Raw genomic sequence first — 22,653 nt, 5'->3', positions numbered from 1 at the left:
CATTGGCCTTAGTGAGGTGACCAGTCTGACTTGTTTTGTTAAGGATTATACATGTTATTGTTAATAAGATGACTGTGTTTGGAGTGATTTTTTTTGCATTTACTCAGTTTATAGTTGTTTGCACATTGTTTTCCCATTTAGAATGAGTTCCTTGAGGACCTGTATGTGCAAGAATGTTTGTGGCAACCCTCTTTGTAGTGACCAGAAACTGGAAACTATGTGGATGCCCATCTGGAGAATGGCTGAATTAATTGTGGTATATGAATATTATGGAACATTATTGTTCTGTAAGAAATGACCAGCAGGATGATTTCAGAAAGGCCTGGAGAGACTTACATGAACTGATGCTGAGTAAAATGAGCAGGACCAGGACATCATTGTATACTTCAACAACAATACTATGTGATGATCAATTCTGATGGGCGTGGCCCTCTCCAACAATGAGATGAATCAAATCAGTTCCAATAGAGCAGTAATGAACTGAACCAGCTACACCCAGCAAAAGAACTCTGAGAGATGATTATGAACCACTACCTAGAATTTCCAATCCCTCTAATTTTGTCCGACTGCATTTTGGATTTCCTTCACAGGCTCATTGTACACTATTTCAAAGTTCCATACTTTTTGGGCAGCAAAACAACTGTTTGGACATGTATACATATATTGTATTTAATTTATACTCTAACATCTTTAACATGTATTGGTCAACCTGCCATCTGCCGGGGGGGGGGGAGGAGGGGAAAATTAGAACAAAAGGTTTGGCAGTTGTCAATGTTGTAAAATTACCCATGCATATATCTGGTAAATAAAAACTATTAAAAAAAAAAAAAAGAATGAGTTCCTTGAGTTCAAGGATTATGTTTTTGTCCTCATATCCTCAGAACACAACTCAATGTGTGGCTCATAATAAACACTTAATAAATGTTTGTTGATTGACACCCACTTTAAGCTTCCTAATCTATAAAATAAAGAGGCTCTTTTCTAGCTCTTAATCCATGATGCTATTATCCTATGTACTTTTATATGTATGTGTATATGTATACAATTATATAAACATGTAGTCATATAAATCTATATACATATAGATAAAGAGCCATAAAGATGAATGTATCTGTATAAATATATATGAGGATGTACATATATAACTGCAACTAAAGTCCTACTCCAATATCTCACATTAATGTAGAGGTGACCCTAGGTTTTTGAGATGAGTAAGTTTTAGCAGGTGCTGCAAAATTGGAGATTTTGAGTATGGATCTGGTGATTGAATGTGTGTCTTTTGTTCATGCATTAACCTTGCTCATTTATGAGAAGCTCATCACCAGGTTGGTTCTAGCAGCTATAAAAGAAAATCTAATAAATTACAGTTTGGATTATGATTTGCATTGGGAAAAGGAAGCCCTCACATAGATTTAATTACAAATATTGAAGTATATAAGTACAGACATACACACATATATGTAAATGTGAAGCAGTGAAATAAAACAAAGCCAAAAGTGGGGTTCATTTTGCACTTATATTTCCCTGTAATTTCTATAGCACTACAAACAGCATAAGAACAACAAAACAAAAGAAAATGGAAAATAATTCTGAAAACAACAGTTCTCACATTTTTTTCCAGTGGTATTAAGAGCTTAGATACAGCTAATATACAAAACTAATTGGTATTGTTTGTTAGCTTAAAAAGAGTATCCATTCAAAATTTCTGCTTTTGTAATCAATGTATAGTTTTGAGTTATTTTTCATATGGCTGCAGTAATTTCCTTTTCTCTAGTGTCTACTTCAGAGTACAAATACAATGAATGATAGGAATTTGCTTGTGGAAGTAGCTGCAATGAATTTTCATGGTTTAGTTTTTCTGGAGGCTCTGATGAAATTTCCTTCCATCTTGAACTTGAGTGCTGTTGAGATACTTTCCATATTCTGGGGCAAGGGGATGTAAATCCTAGAGTAGATCTTGAAATCTGTTTCCCTTGAAAACCTTCTTCCTTGATATACTGGTTGGAAAGTACTTCTTTTTCTTTGCAGTTTCGCCATTTCATTCTTCTATTTTGAAACCAAATTTTCACCTATTTGTAAAAATAATTGAACGAGTAAATGGTCTTACATTTCAATTAATTATTTTATTTCTTCTACTTATGCCAAAGATTTGATTTAATTTGAAATGATTTGAAAAGAACAGATAAAACTTTTTTTACTAAACTTTATGACTTTTTACACATACTTTTCATAAAATATTAGACAGTATTGTATATAATTAGTACCTAACAAAGATCTGGAAAATGTGTACATAGCACATATCCCTGAAGATAGATAGGTAAATAAATAAATGATAGATAGAAATGTAGATATAGATAGCCTAAAAGAAAATTAGACACATGTATAAAATACATAATTTTAGGTTATGAAGAGCTATACTAATTCAATTGGAATTCATTAAGGTTAATTCCCACTACCAAGTCTCTAGTATTATAAATTATAAATATGTTGATGCAGAAGAAGAAGTATTAGAGTTGGCATCAGAAGACCTGTGTTCAAACTCCATCATCTATGTCATTTACTATCATGTGATCTTGAGAAAATAATTTAATCTACTTGGGGCAGCTAATAACTCAGTACATAAAAGACAAGCCCTGGAGCCAGGATGAACTAAGTCCAAATTCAACTTCCAACACTTGCAAGCTGTGTGATTTTGGAAAAATCACTGTTTGCCTCAGTTCCTGATTTGTAAAATGAGCTGGAAAAGGAAATGGCCAACCAGTATCTTTGCCAAGAAAACCCCAAATGGGATCACAGAGAGTTGGACATGACCGAAATGACTCCATAACAACATCTGTGCCTTAGTTTCTTCATCTGTAAAATGAGGGACTTGGAATAGTAGATCTCTATGTTTAACCTCTTTCATTCTATAGTTATAACTGTGTGACTCAAAATTTCTGACTTGTGTTGGTAGAGGGAGTTTTTTTGCTGGGAGTTCACTATACTAATAAAATTAGTTGCCTTAAAAAATAGGAACATTAAGTAGAGTTAAAGGACAATTGGAGAAGAGATTCTAAAGTTCTAGCAAGAGTTTAATGTGGTCTAAGTTGTATAGGGACACAAATGAGGAAACTGATGAAAAGAACAAATTAGATGGTAGGAAGGATTAAAATCATGTAGAAAGCAGGGGAAGGGGAAAACAGAAAAGAGAATACAAGATTTTGGTCAGAAAAAATAGATTTCCAAGTTGGAAACTTCTCTTTCACCCATCTAATCAATTACCAAGTTCCGACAATTTTAAAGGTATATATCTTCAAAAGAGATTGAAGGGACTCCATAGGCCAATGAGTCCAAGCCTCTCATTTTACAGATGAAGAAGCTAAGTGAATTATTCAAGACAAGAAGCAAGTGTTAGAAGCAGGATTTGAACCTAGTTTCTCTAACTCCAGAGCCAGTAATTTCTCTTCACATGCATGTCCACCTACATAGTTTAGACCCTTATTACTTCTTTCCTGTTCCATGTAGTAGTTTTTTAGGTCTTTTGTCTCCAGTCTCTTCATCTTTCAAATAGCTTCAAAAACCTTCCTAATATCTAGATATAACTGCTATTCCTTTACTTAAACACTTTAAGGGTCCCTTAATCCCTAAAAAACAAAACAAAAATGGCTTAAACTTGCAATTAATGACCTTCATTGACTGAAAGTCAAATTAGATCTACCTTTACAGTCTTCACCATGTTCTAGACAAACTGGAATACTAGCTATTTCTCATTCTCTTACTCCACTTTTCAGCTTCAATTGAGAGCAGCATTCTACACCTAGAAGCTACTTCCTCAACAATGGGATCTTTTTTTATTATGATGATGGAATGCTACTGTGCTTTAAGTAATGATGCACAAGATGCTTTCAGAAAAACATGGAAAGATTGGCAAGAACTGATGCAAAGTGTAATGAGCAGAACCAAGAAAACATTGTACATAGTAACAGCAATATGGTATGATGATTACTATGAATAACTTAGCTATTCTCAACAATACAATGATCCAAGGTAATTGAGTAGGCCTTATGATGAAAGGAGTTTCCCATCTCCAGAAAAAGAACTGGTAGGGCCTGAAAGCAAATCAAGGATAATTTTTCTCTATTTTTCTTAGATTTTTCTTGACTGTGTTTTTTTTGCCAAATGACTTACCTGGAAAATTGTTTTCCATGAGTATACATGTATAGCATATGTCAAATTTTTTTTGCCTTTTCAATAAAGGGGGGAAAAAGGAGGGAGAAAATTTGGAACTCAAAATTTGTAGAAAAGGTTAATACAGTTTTTATACATAATTGGAAAAAGTAAAATGTTAAACAAGATTAAGAGTGTGACCATCTCTGTGTGTAGTTAAGGGTAGAGGTGTTATGAGTCACAGGAAAGGAAAGTTGAGTAATTGGGAGGTAAAAATGTTTCAAGGAGTGTCAATATGTATGTTGAGGTCCCTTGCAGGAGGGAAATAGTTGAAGAAGAGAGAAAAACTGAACTAGACAGTATATTCTTTGAGGAAAGATGGGAAATGTACTAGAGGTTAATAAACAACAGCTAATAGAATTTTGATTGTTAATTGTAGATTTGATTAAGTGGCAGGCTACTGGGTAAAAATAAAAGAGGCAGAGTTTAGTAGTGACAATGGACAGCAAGAATTATTCCAACATTCCCATGATAAACACTGAGTTGGAGGGAAAATAGAGAAGGGAAAGAGAAGAAGATACAAATAAAAAAATCAACCTGTGCTAGGAAGGATGATCAGGGAAATTGTATGATCAAAGAGGAGCGAGGTCTCAGTGAGAGAGAGAAAATGAAAGGAGTGGGAAAGGAGAAAATATGATAAAAACAACCTGCAGAGTATATATTCCATAAAGCATAATGAAAGAATGATTACCTCAAAAGTAAAAGTAAAACCACACATAGACATAACAGATACACACACACATACACTATAATTAAGCTTTCAGATCTTGAAAAAGGAAGAGAAAGACATCAAAAACTAAAATCTACTTGAAGAGGGTTTTATCTAAAAACACAGACAAAAAAGCTCTATGCGCTTCTATAATCTGAAGTATTTCATTAGTTATTAGGGTAGAACCAATGAGCCCATTACCGAAAGGTGGACATATCTACAAATAGACAAGTCTTCATATATGAACTACAATGTATAACATAATACAAATATTTTTATCTCCTCAGTGTTCAGCATAGTGTCAGGCACACAGTAAATGCTTAGTAAATGTTTTTTGATTGACCGATTGACTGAGCTAAAATTAATGGAGATTCCAGTTATGTTCATCATTTGACAAGCATTTATTAAATATCTACAGCTAGGTTCTCACACACAAAGATAAAACATGAATCCAAGATAAAAGTCTGTGGACACTTTAGTACCTGTGACTCCTTTAATCCCAAATTGATGGAGAGTTTCTTTCTGTCTGTTTTGTTGATGTACTTTTGTTTCTGAAACATTTTCTCCAGAGACTTTCTCTGGTCATCAGAAAACACAGCTCTTCTTAAAATTCCTCTTTGTGCTTTGGAATTAGAGTCCTGTGTCAGTAGAGGCAACATGGTATCCTCTCCTAGGGGAAACATGAAGTACAAGCCGAATTTAATGTAATCTAGAATAAGTATTTAATTCATTTCAAGCATTATATAAGAATCATAGAAAAATATCAACTCTTCAAGTTACATACAAAGGGCTATATTCATTTATTTCATGTATTCCCATAGGATTTAGAACTCAACAATTCAGAGACTTTAAAGGTCAACTAATTCACCTCTCTCAATTTACATATAAGGAAGCTTGTTCAAGATCCATACATACAGATAATCCAAGTGGCAGATCCAGTATTTGAAACCAGCTTTTTTATTGCCTTTTTTTTTATTCCAAATCCAGTATTTTTTCTATTCTACTTTATTCTATTATGCTGCAAGTAAAATGATTTATTTATACTATGTACCATAAGAATCTGAAATGACACTGAAGCAAGAAGATTTGAAAATTGGTAAGCTCATAAAAATATACAACTGAAAGAGATGAATAGAAGGCCAATAATATGAGATGGGATTCACTTTCAGGTAGAGTTTAGAAGAAAGTAAAAAAACACACACACACACACAACATTATGGAAATACAGGAAATAAGGAATTTTAAAATGTCAACAATGTCAAATGCCATTCATGGATATTAAAAAACATTAATAAATTTGGCAAACAAAAAGTCAATAAGAAAATAGCCTCTGTAGGTCAGTGATAGAAGAAAACTGGGTATCCATAAAAGTAGAGGTGAAAAGGCTATTTGAAAGAAAAAGGATCTAAAACCAGTTTGTTCTGGGGCAAATGAGTTAAATTCCCTATGCTTTGGTTTCCTGATTGTAAAGTGAGAGAATTGGACTAGAAGATTTCTAATTTAGCTTTCTGCTTTAAATCTATGACCCTCCATCCCCTATCCTTTTAGTCTCAGAGGAAAATTATTCTGTCCTCTAACACCTTTCTAGTAATAGTCTGGATTTCATTCCTTCCACATCTTCCACCTCACCTATCAGTCCATGATTAAGGATACTGAAGGAAATTCTTTTGGTAAAGCAGCTTGTTAGGGGTCATCTGCTGAAAATACTGAGGGATAGAAGCAAAAAGGGAAGAATTACATTTTAAAAAGGAGAAGATAAAAGAACCTGGAAAAAATGGTGGAGTAAAATGAAGCATTGTAGCTCAACTCTCTCACAACTACTCCAATAAATAATAATGATAGTAACCATGTAACATTTAACATAATATTTATGTAGTGCTTACTGTGTCAGGCTAGGTGCTAAGCAATTTACAATTATTATCTCATTTGATCCTCACAGCAGCTGTGAAAAGGAGGTGTTCTGATTACCCTTTTCAAGAGGAAACTAAAAGGAATATAGAAATTTATTAGCTTGTTTTACATCACAAAGCTAGTAAGTATCTGAGGCTGGATTTGAATTCAGGCCTTTCTGACTCCAGAGCCAGGTCTACAATCCACTGCACCAACAAATAGGGAAGAACAGCAACAAATTAAGTAGTGAAAAGAAAATCCAAAGTTCAAATCCAGAGTCATTTTTTCAACCCAGTTAACATAGGGAGAAAACTAGAGTCCAGGGACACTGGGAAAAGGATCCAACCAGAAGTCCTATATTGAGCTTTGTAGCACTGAAATTAGACTGGGGCCTGTGGCTGTGAACCAACAGGGAATATGGATTAGTCTGAGATTGTACACCAACGGGAGAATAGGAATAAAAATGAGCCTATAAAGTGTGTCACTCTGATCTGAGAATTGGGTAACAGTGCCAGTAGAGACTGAGGCTGGGCCTGTGTAGCAGAACAAGTATAAGCAGTATAGTAAAGAGCTAAAGGTCCAGTACAGTCAGAACATGAAACTCTATACAGGGTAAGAGAATCAGGAGGAAGTCCTTCCAGCAAGCTAGCAGGGGCTGTGGTCAGTAGCTTCAATCAGGGCAATCCTACAGTTGTATTGGTCAGAACCACTCAAACCAGAAGGACAATGGTGAGCGTTCACCCAAGATCAGAGAGAAAACATTTTGTAAGGGAAATGAGAAAAGTGGGGGAAAACTAGAAAAGAAATGAGACTGGTGGAAGAAAAAATAGGAAAAATAATAAGCATTGTTATTATTTTTCATTGCTGAATCAATCAATTCCTCAAAAATTAGAATGTGCCAATTAGAATCCAGTGATTCCATGGCAAAAGAAATATTAAAAAACAGTAAAAAGAATGAAAAATTAGAAGAAAATACAAAATAACCCACAGCAAAAAAAAATTGACCTGGAAAACAGATGGATAAGAGATAATTTAAGAATTAGTGGAAAGCCATGAAAGCCTAAGCCAAAAAAAAAAAAAAAAAAAAAAAAAAAGAATCCAGACATATTTCAAGAAATCTTAAGGGGATACTACCCAGATATGTCTTAGAACCAAAAGATAAAGTGGAAAGAGGGAAAATTAGGATGATGGCTATTGTCTTATTCTTGAAAAGAACCAAAATGACATCGCTTTATTGGGGTCAATAGTGTATCTGACTTGTGGCTTATCAGACCAACATGATCTTGGAAGTCTTTCCCATAGGTCAAGCTCAATCAGTCCATATGAAAATTTGTAGCAATAATATATCTAAATTTGCACATCTGACATTTCTTTTGATTTATTGCAATTCTACTTTGTTCCTAACCTTAGATGTGAGCATGTTATGCTGGGCAGTCCTGTGCCAATGTCTCCCATGTCTTGTAATCAATTCCAGAGTTCTTCAGAGAGTCCTTGAGAGTGTCCTTATATCACTTCTTCGGACCTTCTTGTGAGTGTTTGCCTTATGTAAGTTCTCCATAAAATATCTTTTAGGCAAATGTAAATTTGAAAAAATATTTGAACAACAAATAAATTGAATAAATGTAATTCAAACAATGTGACCAGTCCATCACAGTTGTACTTTCTAAAGTTTGAATGTTTAACAATTCAGCTCAAGAAAGGACCTCAGTGTTTTCTAACTTATCTTACTAGGTGATCTTCAGAATCTTCCTAAAATAATTCAAATGGAAACAATTCAGTTTCTTGGCATGACATTGGTAGATTGTTCAAATTTCACAGGCATTAATCAATGTAATCAGCATGACTCCATAGACATTCAGTTTTGTAGGCAGTCCAAAGTATCTTTTATCTTCCCTTCAGAGCCTCCCAAGCATCAACTTCATCTTCTATGTGGACATCCCTGGAAAGAGTAGTGCCATAGTAAGTAAACTTATCCACAGCATTCAAAATTTCTCCATTTGCTATAACTGATGACTCTATATATGGAAGGTGTGGTGCTGACTGGAGAAGAACCTGTTTCCATGTAGCTATTTAGAGGTAAAAAATTTCCCCTAAAAACTGCTTTGGCTGCATATCATAGGTTTTGGTATGTTGTCTCATTATTGCCATTCTCTTGGATGAAATTATGGATTGTTTCTGTGATTTGTTATTTGACACACTCATTTTTTAGAATTAGATTAATTTCCAATTAGTTTTAAACCTTTCCCAGACTCTTTATTGAATATAATTTTATTGCATCATGGTCTGAAAAGAAAGCATTACTTTTTCTTCCTTTATGCATTTGATTCTGTGGTTTTTATTCCCTAATACATTGCCAGTTTTTGTGTAGGTACCATGTACTGCTAAGAAAAAGATGTTTTTCTTTACATTCTCTATTAGATTTCTCCAGAGGTCAGTGTACCTATTTTCTTGGTGTTAACTGTTAGACTAAAAGTAACACAAATGGCAGAGAATTGATCCATTCTTTGTGACATTTCAGCCTAGAGGTTGCATTGAGTGCCAACACAAAAAGTTGCACCCATTTTTACTCCATCTTAGTCTTGGTTTGTAGCCTTTTCAAGTTAAATAATTTACCAACAGTATGGTAGCCTGATCCGAGGCCATTTTAGTCTTCAGTGAAGGCGTCTGAAAACATTGTTGAAAACATCATGCTAAAAATTATGGGAGCAAGCACGTAGCCTTACTTCATTTCATTGATGAATGAGAAAGCACAAAAGCATCGCCCATTATCCAAACCTGCACAAGCAGGCCATTATAAACTGATGTACAATACTGATGAACTTCTCCAGGAAATCAAATTTTGCCAAAATTTTTCATAAGTCCTCACAATGGACAATTTCAAAGATCTTGGTTAGATGAATAAACATTATGTACAGACCTCTGTTCTGCTCCTGGCATTTCTTCTAGAGTTGTCAGACAGCAAACATCATATCAACTGTTCCTTGGCCCTTTCTGAAGCCACACTGGCTCTCAGGTAGAAATAATCTTCAAGGTGAAGAATCAGCCTATTAAAGACTCAGACAAGAATTTTTGCTAGCATTGACTGAGAGAACTCCCAGTCATTTTCACAGAATAACCTACTTCATTTTCCAATGGTCAATGGAGACATTGTTGAACACCATTCTCTCTTTTTTTTTCTTTTTGCCAGCAATCAGGGTTAGGTGACTTTTCCAGGGTCACACAGCTATAAAATGTCAAATGTCTGAGACCAGACTTGAACTCAGGTCCTCCTGACTCCAGGGCCAGTACTCAACTCACTGCACCACCTAGCTGTCCCCAATAGTGTCCTCTTGTCAAATAACTTGGTTTCTGTTCTGTTAGCATTTGTATGTACAGTGGATCCCATCTTGTAGGGGTCAAAGCCTCTTCTTCAGTTAGAAATTGGAATAAGGATGGAGTGACTTAAATCTGAAATATATGGTCAATGGCTTCAGCACTGGTTGATGATGATCTGTTGAGAACACTATGGAAGTGTTCAATTCATCTCTTCAGGATCTTGTTCTTATCATTAATCAGTGTGGCTCCATCAGCACTGAATAATTGAAATGCATCATAGATTTTTGACCCATAAATAACCTTCAGAACATAATAAAAGTACTTTAGATTGTTACTATCAGCATAAAACTGAATTTCAACTGTCTTTTTATGAAGTTAAAAAGCCTACATTTCTCTAAGTTTCACTTGTACTTTACTTGTGATGCAGCTAAATGCTGCCTTCTTATAGATATTTGACTCATTTGGCTGGTAATCGTGGAATTCTAGTTTTTCATTTAGCAACTTAAGTTCCCTATCATTTTCATCAAGCTAATTTTGATGTTTGTCAATCTTCTGGCCTGGCTTTCCCTCCAAACTAGCAATGAACTGTTCATGCTCAAAGAAGCACTCTAATTTGTTGGCATTAAGTTTTCTGGCAGTGGTCTTGCATTGGGGCCAGCACTTTTGCTAAATATGAATATTTACCTTGGAGAGAATAAGTGCAGCACCCTATGCCACACATTATTTTTATTACTCTTGCATTCTATCTGTCTCTTTTCCTTAAATGGCATAATCTATTAAATGCCAATGTTAGCTGCAAGGGTCCATCTACAAACAGAAGACAATGTTGGTGATGAGGTCTTAAGACATGCAAGTCTTCAGTAGTAAGTGACTATTGCTGTTGCTTTTTTTATTCCATTCCTTCCAAGGGCTCCCTGCCATTCCTACTTACCTGCTTTTGCATTTGAAAGAAAATTATGATTTTCAGAACTATTGATATATGTATAATAAATATACTAATAATTTGGATATCTCAGAGCTGCCTTTTCTGTCTTGGAAATCAGAAATTCAGAATGCAGCTTAAAATTATCAATCATTCTGATAATGGCTATATTCTTTTTTTTTTTTTTTTAGTTAGTAATCTGAATCATTTTATTTTTTTAATTATATATATTTTTATAATATTATCCCTTGTATTCATTTTTCCAAATTGTCCCCCCCTCCCTCTACTCCCTCCCCCCCGATGACAGGCAATCCCATACATTTTACATGTGTTACAGTATAACCTAGATACAATACATGTGTGTAAATACCATTTTCTTGTTGCACAATAAGCATTAGATTCCGAAGGTACATGTAATCTGGGCAGACAGATATTAGTGCTAACAATTTACATTCACTTCCCAGTGTTTCTTCTCTGGGTGTAGTTATTTCTGTCCATCATTGATCAGCTGGAAGTGAGTTGGCTCTTCTTTATGTTGAAGATTTCCACTTCCATCAGAATACATCCTCATACAGTATTGTTGTTGAAGTGTATAGTGATCTCCTGGTTCTGCTCATTTCACTCAGCATCAGTTGATGTAAGTCTCTCCAAGCCTCTCTGTATTCCTCCTGCTGGTCATTTCTTACAGAGCAATAATATTCCATAATGTTCATATACCATAATTTACCCAACCATTCTCCAACTGATGGACATCCATTCATCTTCCAGTTTCTAGCTACAACAAAAAGAGCTGCCACAAACATTTTGGCACATACAGGTCCCTTTCCCTTCTTTAGTATTTCTTTGGGATATAAGCCCAGTAGTAGTACTGCTGGGTCAAAGGGTATGCACAGTTTGATAACTTTTTGGGCATAGTTCCAAATTGCTCTCCAGAATGGCTGGATTCTTTCACAACTCCACCAGCAATGTATTAGTGTCCCAGTTTTCCCACATCCCTTCCAACATTCATCAGATAATGGCTATATTCTTGTGCTATAGCATACTTGTTTATAAGTGAAACAAATTGAAAATGACAGAAACTGTGTTTTGAACTCTGATTCTATGCTGGGGAGGGGGTGGTCATGACTCAAAAAAATTGAAATAATTCAAGAATTGTTGTATTGTCTTCAATCCGAGAGCTTGTCATGGGAAATTGCTCAAATCCTGGGAAGAATTGTATTGTAATTCATCTTCCCCTTTCCTTCCTACTTTGGATTTATGTATAAAACTTTCACCTTTCCTGCAACAAGGGAAGATCTCCACATAGAAGACCTTCCACTTTGCAAACTGTATTCCTCACTTTGAAAGAGATTAAACTGTTACTTAATTTCTAAAAGCTGTCTCTAGCTATTCAGTTTAGAGACCAATATAGCAAAAATTCTGATAACAGACATTAAAGTCACCCAGAATTATAAGCATGTCCTTTTTTGGCACGTTGATAATGAAGGTCTCCAGGTCTTCATAAAATTTTCCTTTGATCTCTTCTGGATTTGTCCATGGTGGAAGTATGGGTATTGATGATGGTGGCGTGACGACCATCAAGTAACTATAGAATTGTTATGAATATGTCATTCATTCTTTTTTGGAAAGCATACAAGCTTGTTGACTAGGATAGTTTTGATTGTAAAGCCCATGCCAACTTCACAGCACTCCCCATAACCATGGTCACTTCAGAAAAACATGCATCCCATCAGTAAACTGGTCTTCATTTTCTATCTTTGTTTCACTCAGGGTTGCTATTGGAACATGATACCTGCTTAGTGTATTCACAAGAAGAGTTATTCACTTTTCAGCTCTATTGGATTTCATGTTGTCCATAAGCACATGCACATTCCATGTACTGATAGTGAATAGAATTATCTTTGTGAAAGTTTTTGTACATTTTTTTGTGTGTTTCATCCATAGGTGGGGATTCTCACATTCCATGGTAAGCAGGCTTGGGATGGGTGAAACAGAAAGTGTTTAAGGCACATTTTCTAACTCCTTTTTCATGCCAGTAGGTGATCAGTGGTTCAAAAAGGCTGCTCAAGTCTTATGGTGGCCAGAGCCTGTTCCTTTTAAAAACTGCACCAGGGGAAATGTTTCTATATAACAACAGTTTTTTTTGTTTTGTTTTTTGTTTTTTGATGATGGATGATTTCTTGAATCAATATGCTCTGAGTTATTAAGTTCTCCAACAGCCCGGATTTTTGCAATTTTGTTATTTGAACTACATTCATTTTGTTCCCTAAATAAAAGGAATAAACAAATAAATAAATAAATGAAAATATTGCTCCAACACCCAATGGGCTGCTAAACCCCACTGCTATTTCTGGTCAGTGAGAAGGCAACCCTATGGCTTGGGCAACTTGTGTATAGGATTGTGACTACAGTTTCCAATATAACTGCACCTGTTATTTTGTCACTTGCCTGTTACAATAGGACTTTGAGGTAGGTAAAAATGATAAAAATGATGTCTTCTGACTGGTACATAAATTGGATTTAAGTAAGGCAGATTTGCATGAATTCATCCTCAATCTCTCTTCCAGAGTCATTGAAGTCCAATGGCAAGACAAAATCTAAATAGCTTGATTACTAAAGGTGTAGTAGATAACTTTGGCATCTTCAGTGCCTAACCAAGCTCAGCCACCTTCATAGTCACTGGTTCAAATTATTTTCATCTGACTATTCTCCTAGAGCAAGTTTTTATATGCTTTAATATATCCTTTAATTCACCAACAGGTTAAAAACCTGTTATCTTTAATTTGATTTTTAGCTTGTCTGCTAAAACTCTTTACCATGGTATGGTTCACTGCTCATGCTGTAACTTCTTAGAGCCAGAGGTAAGATTTAGGTGAATTAGGTGCACACCAGGAGTAGAAAGAAGCACTTAAAATGGCTCAGCAGCCCTCATACCAGAGTTCCCCTAAATACCTTACGCTCAGGAGAATCCCCCAGTCACCTTTTAATCCCACAGTGAAAACTCCCAGGAACAAAATTCCAGGCCAAAGTTTCCAGGCCAAAGAAAAGAAACTTGGGGAAACTAAAAAGAAAAAAATTAAAGTACTGAGGAGCCACAATTAGAATCATATGTGACTTAGCAGCTATCACTATTAAGGAAAAGAGAGCTTGGATATTCCAGAAGGCAAAATAAATAGGCTTACAACTTACCCAGAGAAATTATTCCATATTACTACAGCATATAATATATATGTATACACTAATATATGTGTGTTTTGTTTGTGTGTGTGTGTGTGTGTGTGTGTGTGTAATACTACATAAGAAAAATGGATCTTTAATAAAATAGAGGATTTCTAAGCTTTCCCAATGAAAAACCAGAGTTGTGTGGAAACTTTGAAAGTTCAAATGGAGGAGTTAAAAAAACACAAACAATTATAAAAGACTAAAGAAGTTTAAAGTGCTTAGATTCTAATGAGAAATGATACATGTGTCCCCTCTGGACACTCATTATCAGGAGCAACAGAGGGAGTCTAATTAATCAGAAAACCTGGGGATAAGTTTGTTAATCTCAATAATCTTAAAATAAGAATGAAAAGGGAGAAGTAGAGGAATATATAAGGAGAGGGCAAAGGAAAGAAGGTTAGGGAAAATTATTACTCAAGAGGAAAGGGAGCAGGGAGTAAGCATTAGTATAATGATTAATTCCAGAATATTAGATATGAAGTATGTCACCAATATCTTAAGGAACATTTTTGGCCAGTGTGGGAATTTGTTTTGTTTGATACACACACACACACACACACACACACACACACACACACACACACACACACACACACATTACTACACCTCCACACATATGTATGCATGCATGCACACAAATTTGTTTATATATGTATGTGTGTATGTATATATGTGTATGTTTCTATAACAAAATATACATATTTGTACATATAAGATATATATGTACATGGGTACACACACATGTATATATGCATATAATATATATTCAAGTCTTGTTATTCCTTCCTTCTCTTCAATGGGAGAGGAAGGGGGTAGATCTAGAGATAGAATTTCTAAATAACAAGCAAAAAAAGCAGAAAGATCAGAAGGGTTCGAAGACAAGAAGGAAAGCTTTGAAAGTTACATGTTGAACTTCCATAATTTTTTAAAGTTCTACTTAATAGGTTTTGCATTTACATATATAGTCCTATCCTTTTCTACAAAGTATGTGGGAATACATATTTCATTTGTTTTTTTAAACTTATGAATAATAATAATAAAGAAAGGAAAGAACAAATTATAAAATAGGCACTGTGGAATGAAGATATGGGATAATAACAGATAAATAAAAGAATTCAAGTCAAATTGCAGTTATTTAACATTAAATTGGGGCAGTTAGGTGGTGCAGTGGATTGAGAATCAAGTCTAAAGTCAGGAAATCCAACTTCAGACACTTACTAACTGTGTGATTCTGAACAACTCACTTAACCTGGTTTGCCTCAGTCTCCTCACCTATAAAATGATTGGAAGAAGAAATGTCAAAACACTCCAGTATCTTTGCCAAAAAAAAAAAAAAATGGAAACAAACAAAAAACAAATGGCATATCAAAGAGTCAAACATGACTGAAACAAACAAAAAAAATCCAATTTTTAAAAAAGTATAGCTTTTTATTGACAGAACATATGCATGGGTAATTTTTTACAACATTGTTCCTTGCACTCACTTCGGTTCCAACTTTTCCCTTCTCTCCCTCCACCCCCTCCCCTAGATAGCAGGCAGTCTCATACATGTTAAACATGTTAAAGTAAAAATATCCAATTTTAACAGAAAAGATCATTAGTACCCCCCTCTTTTTCCTCCAACAATTCTCTTTGTCATGGAAGAAATAGAAAAAAGTAAATGGATAAAATGGTCCAGAATCAAGGTTGGGTATTACCCACCAGGTACTGATGGGCAGAGCTAATGTAATTAAAAAGATTTGCCTTTCTCCAAAGCTTTCAGAAAATTAGAAATGATCAAGTATTATTCTGATTTCAGAAAGGAGAATAGGCAAGTTCTCAAGATAACAGCCAAACTTAATATTTACCTTCATCTAAATACAAGAATGGAACACTAAGCAAGTGATTTGTATGCAGCTAGGATATAAATAAGAATAGCTAATAAGGAGTTAAAACTCAAGAAAAATAGGATCTCAATTTACAAACTTATTTCTACTGTTTCAGTTTGAGTTTAAGTGATTAGGCCCAGACTTATTATATCCCAAGATATTTAAAAAAAACAAAAACCCACAACTCATCTATGTAACTGATAAGTGATTTTTAGTGGAGAATAGAAGAGGTACTGCAAAACTAAAGTAGAAGAAATGTCTTGTTATTTTAAAAAGGGAAGAGACTGGTAGAATCTGAATAGTGAACTTGATTTCAATTTCTGTTAAAATTCTAGGTGGTATTATTGAAGGGATGGTTACTTTATTTTTTTTATTCATTTTTCCAAATTATCCACTCCCTCCCCCCGATGGCAGGCAATCCCATACATTTTACATGTGTTACAATATAACCTAGATACAATATATGTGTGTAAATACCATTTTCTTGTTGCACATTAAGAATTGGATTCTGAAGGTATAAGTAACCTGGGTAGATAGACGGTAGTGCTAACACTTTACATTCGCTTCCCAGTGTTCCTTCTCTGGGTGTAGTTGTTTCTGTCCATCATTGATCAACTGGAAGTGAGTTGGATCTTCTTTATGTTGAAGATATCCACTTCGGGATGGTTACTTTAATAAAAGGAAGTTTTGTTTTTAAGAGCTAGCTTGGCTTTACCAAAAACAGATGGTATCAGATGAACCTCATTTCCCTTTCTGATGAATTTACTAGACTAACAGATAAGTAGAATGCTTTACAGTTTATATAAACTTATATCTCATCTAAAATGCCTAGAAAGTTTGAAAAAAGTTTGAGGATCTTAGTGGACTCAATATGATTTAACAGAGCAATGTGGCAATCAAAAAAGCCAAGAAGAAACTTAGCATTCAGAAAGAGGGAGATGGAAATCCTACTATATATACTCTGCCCTCTTCAGACCATACATGGAAACACCATGTTCACTTCTGGTATCACATGTTTTTAGGAAGGATAAACTAGCTCAAAAATAGCTAGAAGAATCTGATCTTTCTTGAGCAGCAAGACAACTGTATAAATATGTATACATATGTTGTATTTAACATATACTTTAACATATTTAATATATATTGGACTACCAGCCATGTCGAGGAGGGAGTGGGGGAAAGGAGAGGAAAATTGAAAGGGTCAGTGTTGAAAAACTACCCATGCATATGTTTTGTAAATAAAAAGCTACAATAAAAAATAGCTAGAAGAAAGCAAGCAGAATGATGAAACAATGCTTCATTAATGTTATTCTGGATTTGGTTAAACAAAGGGGTGTTTATCCTTTTGGAAAGAAAACATGGGCTAATTCCTAATCAGGAGTTTGCCCACTAAGAAAGCTTTTTTCTTAGTGTAAATAAGCCTATTCTTGACACATACACACACACACACACACACACACACACACAGCAACATGGTGGGGATATAATAATCATCTTTAAGTATTTAAAAGAATACTTGCTCTGTTTTTGTAAAGAAGCAAATCAAAACTTTCTATTAAAACAAATACACAAGCAAGTAAACAACTTTGGCTGTCTCAGAAGATGAAGGACTTCCCTCTACTGGATGTCTAAATAAAGGCAAATGATTTTTAATCAGGTAATAATAAATAAACAAGCATTTATTACGCATCCACTATGTGTCAAGACACTGGGGTAGCTACTATTTGAGTATGTTATAAAAGACATTTTCTTAGATGTTCTCTGAAGTATCTTTCACTCTAAAATTCTACACAAGATAAGCAAGTATCACTAAGAACAATGACACACCAATTTCATTTCTCTTTTTCTAATTGTTATTAAACTGAGAATGTCATACAGAATGTTATCCAGATTTTAAGCAAAACATTTCAACATTTATTTTATCATGTGCTTATGAACAAGATAAACGAACATGGCCCAAACGACAGTAAGGTCAAATATCAAAATACAAATATACAAAACTCAAAGTCAAAGGATTGAAAAACTTGTTTCTGTCTTAGTATTGTTTAATTTGTTCACAGAGAACGATAACTAGCAATTTTGGTAACCCAGGTCAAACAATACAATATAGAGTATATAGAAAGCATTATTAAATGTGGCTTCAAATGAACTATTAGTAGAAAGATGGATGATAACAACTCTGTAGGAGGTTTAAAAACTACTACTAAACTACTACTGGGGAAACTGCTAGCCCAGCATATGTAGCTACAGATGTATTTCAAGAAAGAGAAGTATGAGATCTAATTCTTAGTGTTCCTACTTTATCCAATTATTCTTATTAGATTCTATACTTCCAAAGAATAAAAGAACTATGAATATGTACATGTAAAATGCACAAAAGTGAGTGTGTAAAGTCATCAATTTGGGTAGTCTCTCTTACAACAGATTAAAATACATCTATGTCTGCCTCCCCATCTTCTGCAATCTATATATTCTCATAAAAATACCAACTAACAGGGAGTGTTTCCTTGCTTTCTTTTGACAGTATGAAGATACTATTTGGCACTCAGATTATATATCTGTCACTCTTCATTCTCAACACATCACCAACCCATCTTTTCTTCCAAGAAATTCCCCAGTGAGATTATAAACAATTCTTTAAAATCATTATATTAAATTTTACTTTCTTGGGAGCAGTGTCAGTTATGTCTTTGTATTTCTGAATAATTTGGAAGAAAGCATTTGGTATTTATATAGCATAGCAAGTAGCTCTTGGTTACTTTCCTAACTTGAACTTGCACTTGTGAGCAACAATAGGTCCCCAAAAGATGTCAACTACTTCCATATTACAGAGTATAACTTCTGCAGTAGTAATCCCAAAATTATAGTTCAAGATCTTATATACTTCCTTTAAAAGTATATAGCCAGCCCAGAACTACAATTAGTTCTTAACAAAGTCATTTACTAAAATGGGATAGTAAAGACAGTAACTAAAAACATTCCTCTGCACACCAGAAACCTAAAGTAACTCTTTCATAAATAGTATTTATGTATAGAGTAAGAGTACCATGGTAGTAAGGAACACATGTGGCCAAAGCAATTTAAACTTCATACTGAAAGCTTTGGAGAAAGGAAAATCTTTTTAATTACATTAGCTCAGCCCTTCAGTACCTGGTGGGTAATACCAGCCATTGATTCTGGACCAATTTATCCATTTACTTTTTTTCTCCATCAAATCTTTACTTCAATAATATGTTCTTTTGCAGTGTAATTCCATTTACAGAAGCTCAAGTATTCCTCTGACTAAGTGCTCTAAAACAGAATGCCATTTGTCCCTTTGTCAAGGAAATGATACTAAACACAGAAACTATATTATTAGAATCCATAGTCAATGAACAATAGTTATTAAGCACTTACAATGAGCCAGACATTGGGCTAGGAACAATACATACAATCTATCAAAAAAAATAATAATAAATGTCCTTACTTTGTCACCTCCAAAGCAATCTAAAATAAATAATTAACCTTCATATGTCAAAAGCATCAAAGCATTTTGAAAGATGGAGATTAAGGGAAGATAAAAAGAAAGAAAACATAAATCATAAGAACAACAAAAAGTTCATCTCCTAAACAAGGGCAGTTTTAATTCAGAAGGAGGCTCTCCTTGTTCTGATAGCTAAGCAGCTTTATCTATAAAGCTTCTAATTCTTCAGCAAACATCAGATTATGAATTTAAAGGCAGAGTGAAACTCTGGTTTCTAGATTTCAGGTTTCCAAAATTTCTTTTTAAAATGTAGAAATATAAGAGGTATTATTTAGGCTTGTTTTATTTACACAGTCTCTCAATTTTCCATTTCATTATACCCATATAAATATAGATATAATTTGTTCTAAAAGGAAATAGTCTTATAGGTATAATATAAAAGATTTTCCATAGAAAACTCTTTACTACTGTGTTTAAATTTTTTAGCTCATTCTATAGGCCATTCTAAAATAAACTTGTAAAGATATTACAATGAGAAGAGTAAGTTAGAAACAATTGTTTCTATCTTTTTAAAAATATGGATTAAATTAATTTTAGAAATTTAAAAATAAATTAATATTAGTGTTTAAAATGAGTTATGATAAAAGAAATAAATTAGTATTTTCTTGATTACTTAGAGAAGGGCTAACCTATCCTCATTGCAAATGCTGATGAAAGGCTAAAATGAGCACTCTGAAAGTGATAAATGAGCATCTTGATCATTTAGATAAGAAGCACTTTATTTTTGGATCTTTGCACTGTGAGTCTGATCTGAAGCTTAATACTTCAGTTTCCTTCTATTTTATAATGGAAGGAGTTGTAAATTATATACAGCATTCTTGATCCTTTATCTGCAAGAGTCAGCTGGACTTGGAAATATAAACTGATTTCTAGTCAATGACAGAATATGTTTAAAAAATAGTAATAGAAGATGTTATGTTTATGTTAGAAAAATCTCCAAGTGGCATGAGCTCAATGGATCAAATAGCATCACTTGTATATATGAAATATATAACTATTACATTGCATGTTTGAAAAATAATTATATATTTGCTTCACTTTGCCAAAGAGATTAACATGAAAAAGAAAAGTAGATGTTAAATAAAGCTAATTTGGAATCTTCTCATCTTTCTCCAGTTTATATTACATTCAGGAAGATTTAATTTTACACTGATGTTATCACTGCTTCAAGAACAAATATTTGATTTTGTACATTTTTTCCCCTAAAATCTTTCTAATCACTTATATGGGCTGATAAATGCCAATCTAAGATGTGGAGCAGTTTTCATTTATTAAATGGAAGACTATCTTAATGAGTAAATAAAGAGCTTAATTATGCTCTATTTTTTCCTTTGAATTGTAAACATTCTATTTAAGTGAACAATAGGTCATTGCAAAATAGTAATGTATCATCCTGATTAATAAACAATCCCCTTAGTTGATTATAGTACAAGTCCCTGTGTACATTCAGGTCATCCACTAAATCTCTTTTCAGGTAGGCAGGGTTATACGGAAAGATGAGCTAGAATGAGTCTATAAAAGTCATTCATTCACTGTGCATTTTTCAGTCAAGTACTTTAAATGTCCAGAAATTCATCTGAAATGTGAGACAGGAGAAAAGACTAGCACATAAAGTATTGCCTTATGACCATACAAAAGGGCAATTGACCCTTACCAAACTTTTTTCTATATGAAACGGTTCCTAAAGTTCATCAGCACAGTGAAAAATTGTGGTGAAGTCGCGTGTGGATGGGTAAAGCAAAAGTGATGATTGGTCATGGTTCTCTCTGCCATTGTTATTGAGCCTGGACCATGTAAAATGCTCTGTGGGAAAGTGTCAACCTCTTAAATAGGTGCTCAGCAACTTTCAGCTCATTAAATTGCCAGCATTTGCTGCCTCACTTGTCAAGAATCATTCTGTCTAGCAACTGCTGTCCAGTCATATTCATAAAGTACATCTTCATAGTTAGCATATTCAACTGTTATATAACAATATACCTTATAAAAACTGAACTTTGACTTCACTTTTCACTTGAGAAAATACTCTATATAAATATATGATGAAATACAAAAATGAGCATGTAATCCAATTTTTTTAGATATCAAGATAATGGTAATGTAAACACCACCACCAGTCTTCCTTCATTATAAACTTAAAAATTCCCTGATAATGAGTTTTAACTTACCTATGCATCTCAAGATCAAGTGTAGCATTAGTCAAAGACTTTTGCAATTCACATGACAAAAAAAGTATTGAGAGAAAAATGCTCTTCAAAATAGTTCTTAAAAGGTTAATGTTACATCTTTTCCAGTTGAAAGCATAAGAGCATTTAATTCTTTATAGGAAAAAACTAATTCAATAATTATTTTTCATAAATCATGATTTTCTAAATCATAATTTAAGAAGATCAAATATTTATACTCAGCCCACTTTCTCTACACCTTTATTTGCATTTCACTTATGAATACTATTGCTACAGATTTCAATAATAACCAAGTTGACTCATTAGAGATATTTAATCAAAACCAAAGAGTTTTATTTGGCTAGCAGGGTTTCAGGACTTTGATGCTATTAGAAACCTCACACAATTGCACAGTGTGTCTGTGACACACTATGAATCCTTAGAAACCTCCTGAATAGGGTTGCTGTGATTTTTACTGAGAAATTAGCTCCTTGACATTGCATTACCAATTAGTTTTCTAGAGCACATTAAATCCTGCTGCTTTGGTTTACAGAATAACTCAAGCATTACTGATGAAGCATAAAAACTTACTTGGCAAAGCAGTGGGGGACACAGGGTGCTGACAGGACCCACCGCAGCAGGTTGAGTAGAATTGTGGGGCTCTCAGAAAAAAAAGTTTGGAAGAAGCTGCAGATAAAACATCAATCTCATTGGTTATCCATTTATTTTACACAAAATGCCAGTTACTTTAAAGTTACTAAGTAATGCCTTCTTTTTTCTTTATCAAATAGTAATCCTTTATTATTAAAGGCATGACTAACCAAATGATCTGCCAA

The 22,653-nt window shown here is 34.1% G+C and overlaps 1 protein-coding gene across 2 annotated transcripts in view; it reads right to left on the bottom strand.

The window, feature by feature from the left end:
* Positions 1-1,497: 1,497 nt before the first annotated feature.
* DBX2 (developing brain homeobox 2) overlaps positions 1,498-22,653 on the bottom strand; it is a 45,978-nt gene continuing 24,822 nt past the window's right edge. The window contains exons 2-4 of one of the 2 annotated variants that reach the window (XM_074267202.1): positions 22,409-22,504; positions 5,398-5,585; positions 1,498-2,069 (exon numbers count right to left, since the gene is read on the bottom strand). In XM_074267202.1, coding sequence (XP_074123303.1) covers positions 1,743-2,069; positions 5,398-5,585; positions 22,409-22,504 — 611 coding nt within the window. In that variant the 3' untranslated portion in view covers positions 1,498-1,742. The remainder of the gene's footprint in view (positions 2,070-5,397; positions 5,586-22,408; positions 22,505-22,653) is intronic. The other variant, XM_074267203.1, reaches the window with a different exon arrangement.

This window comes from Sminthopsis crassicaudata, chromosome 5 (genome assembly GCF_048593235.1).
Source record: "Sminthopsis crassicaudata isolate SCR6 chromosome 5, ASM4859323v1, whole genome shotgun sequence".
Classification (NCBI taxonomy): domain Eukaryota; kingdom Metazoa; phylum Chordata; class Mammalia; order Dasyuromorphia; family Dasyuridae; genus Sminthopsis; species Sminthopsis crassicaudata.
This window is presented reverse-complemented; position numbering and strand designations above follow the sequence as displayed.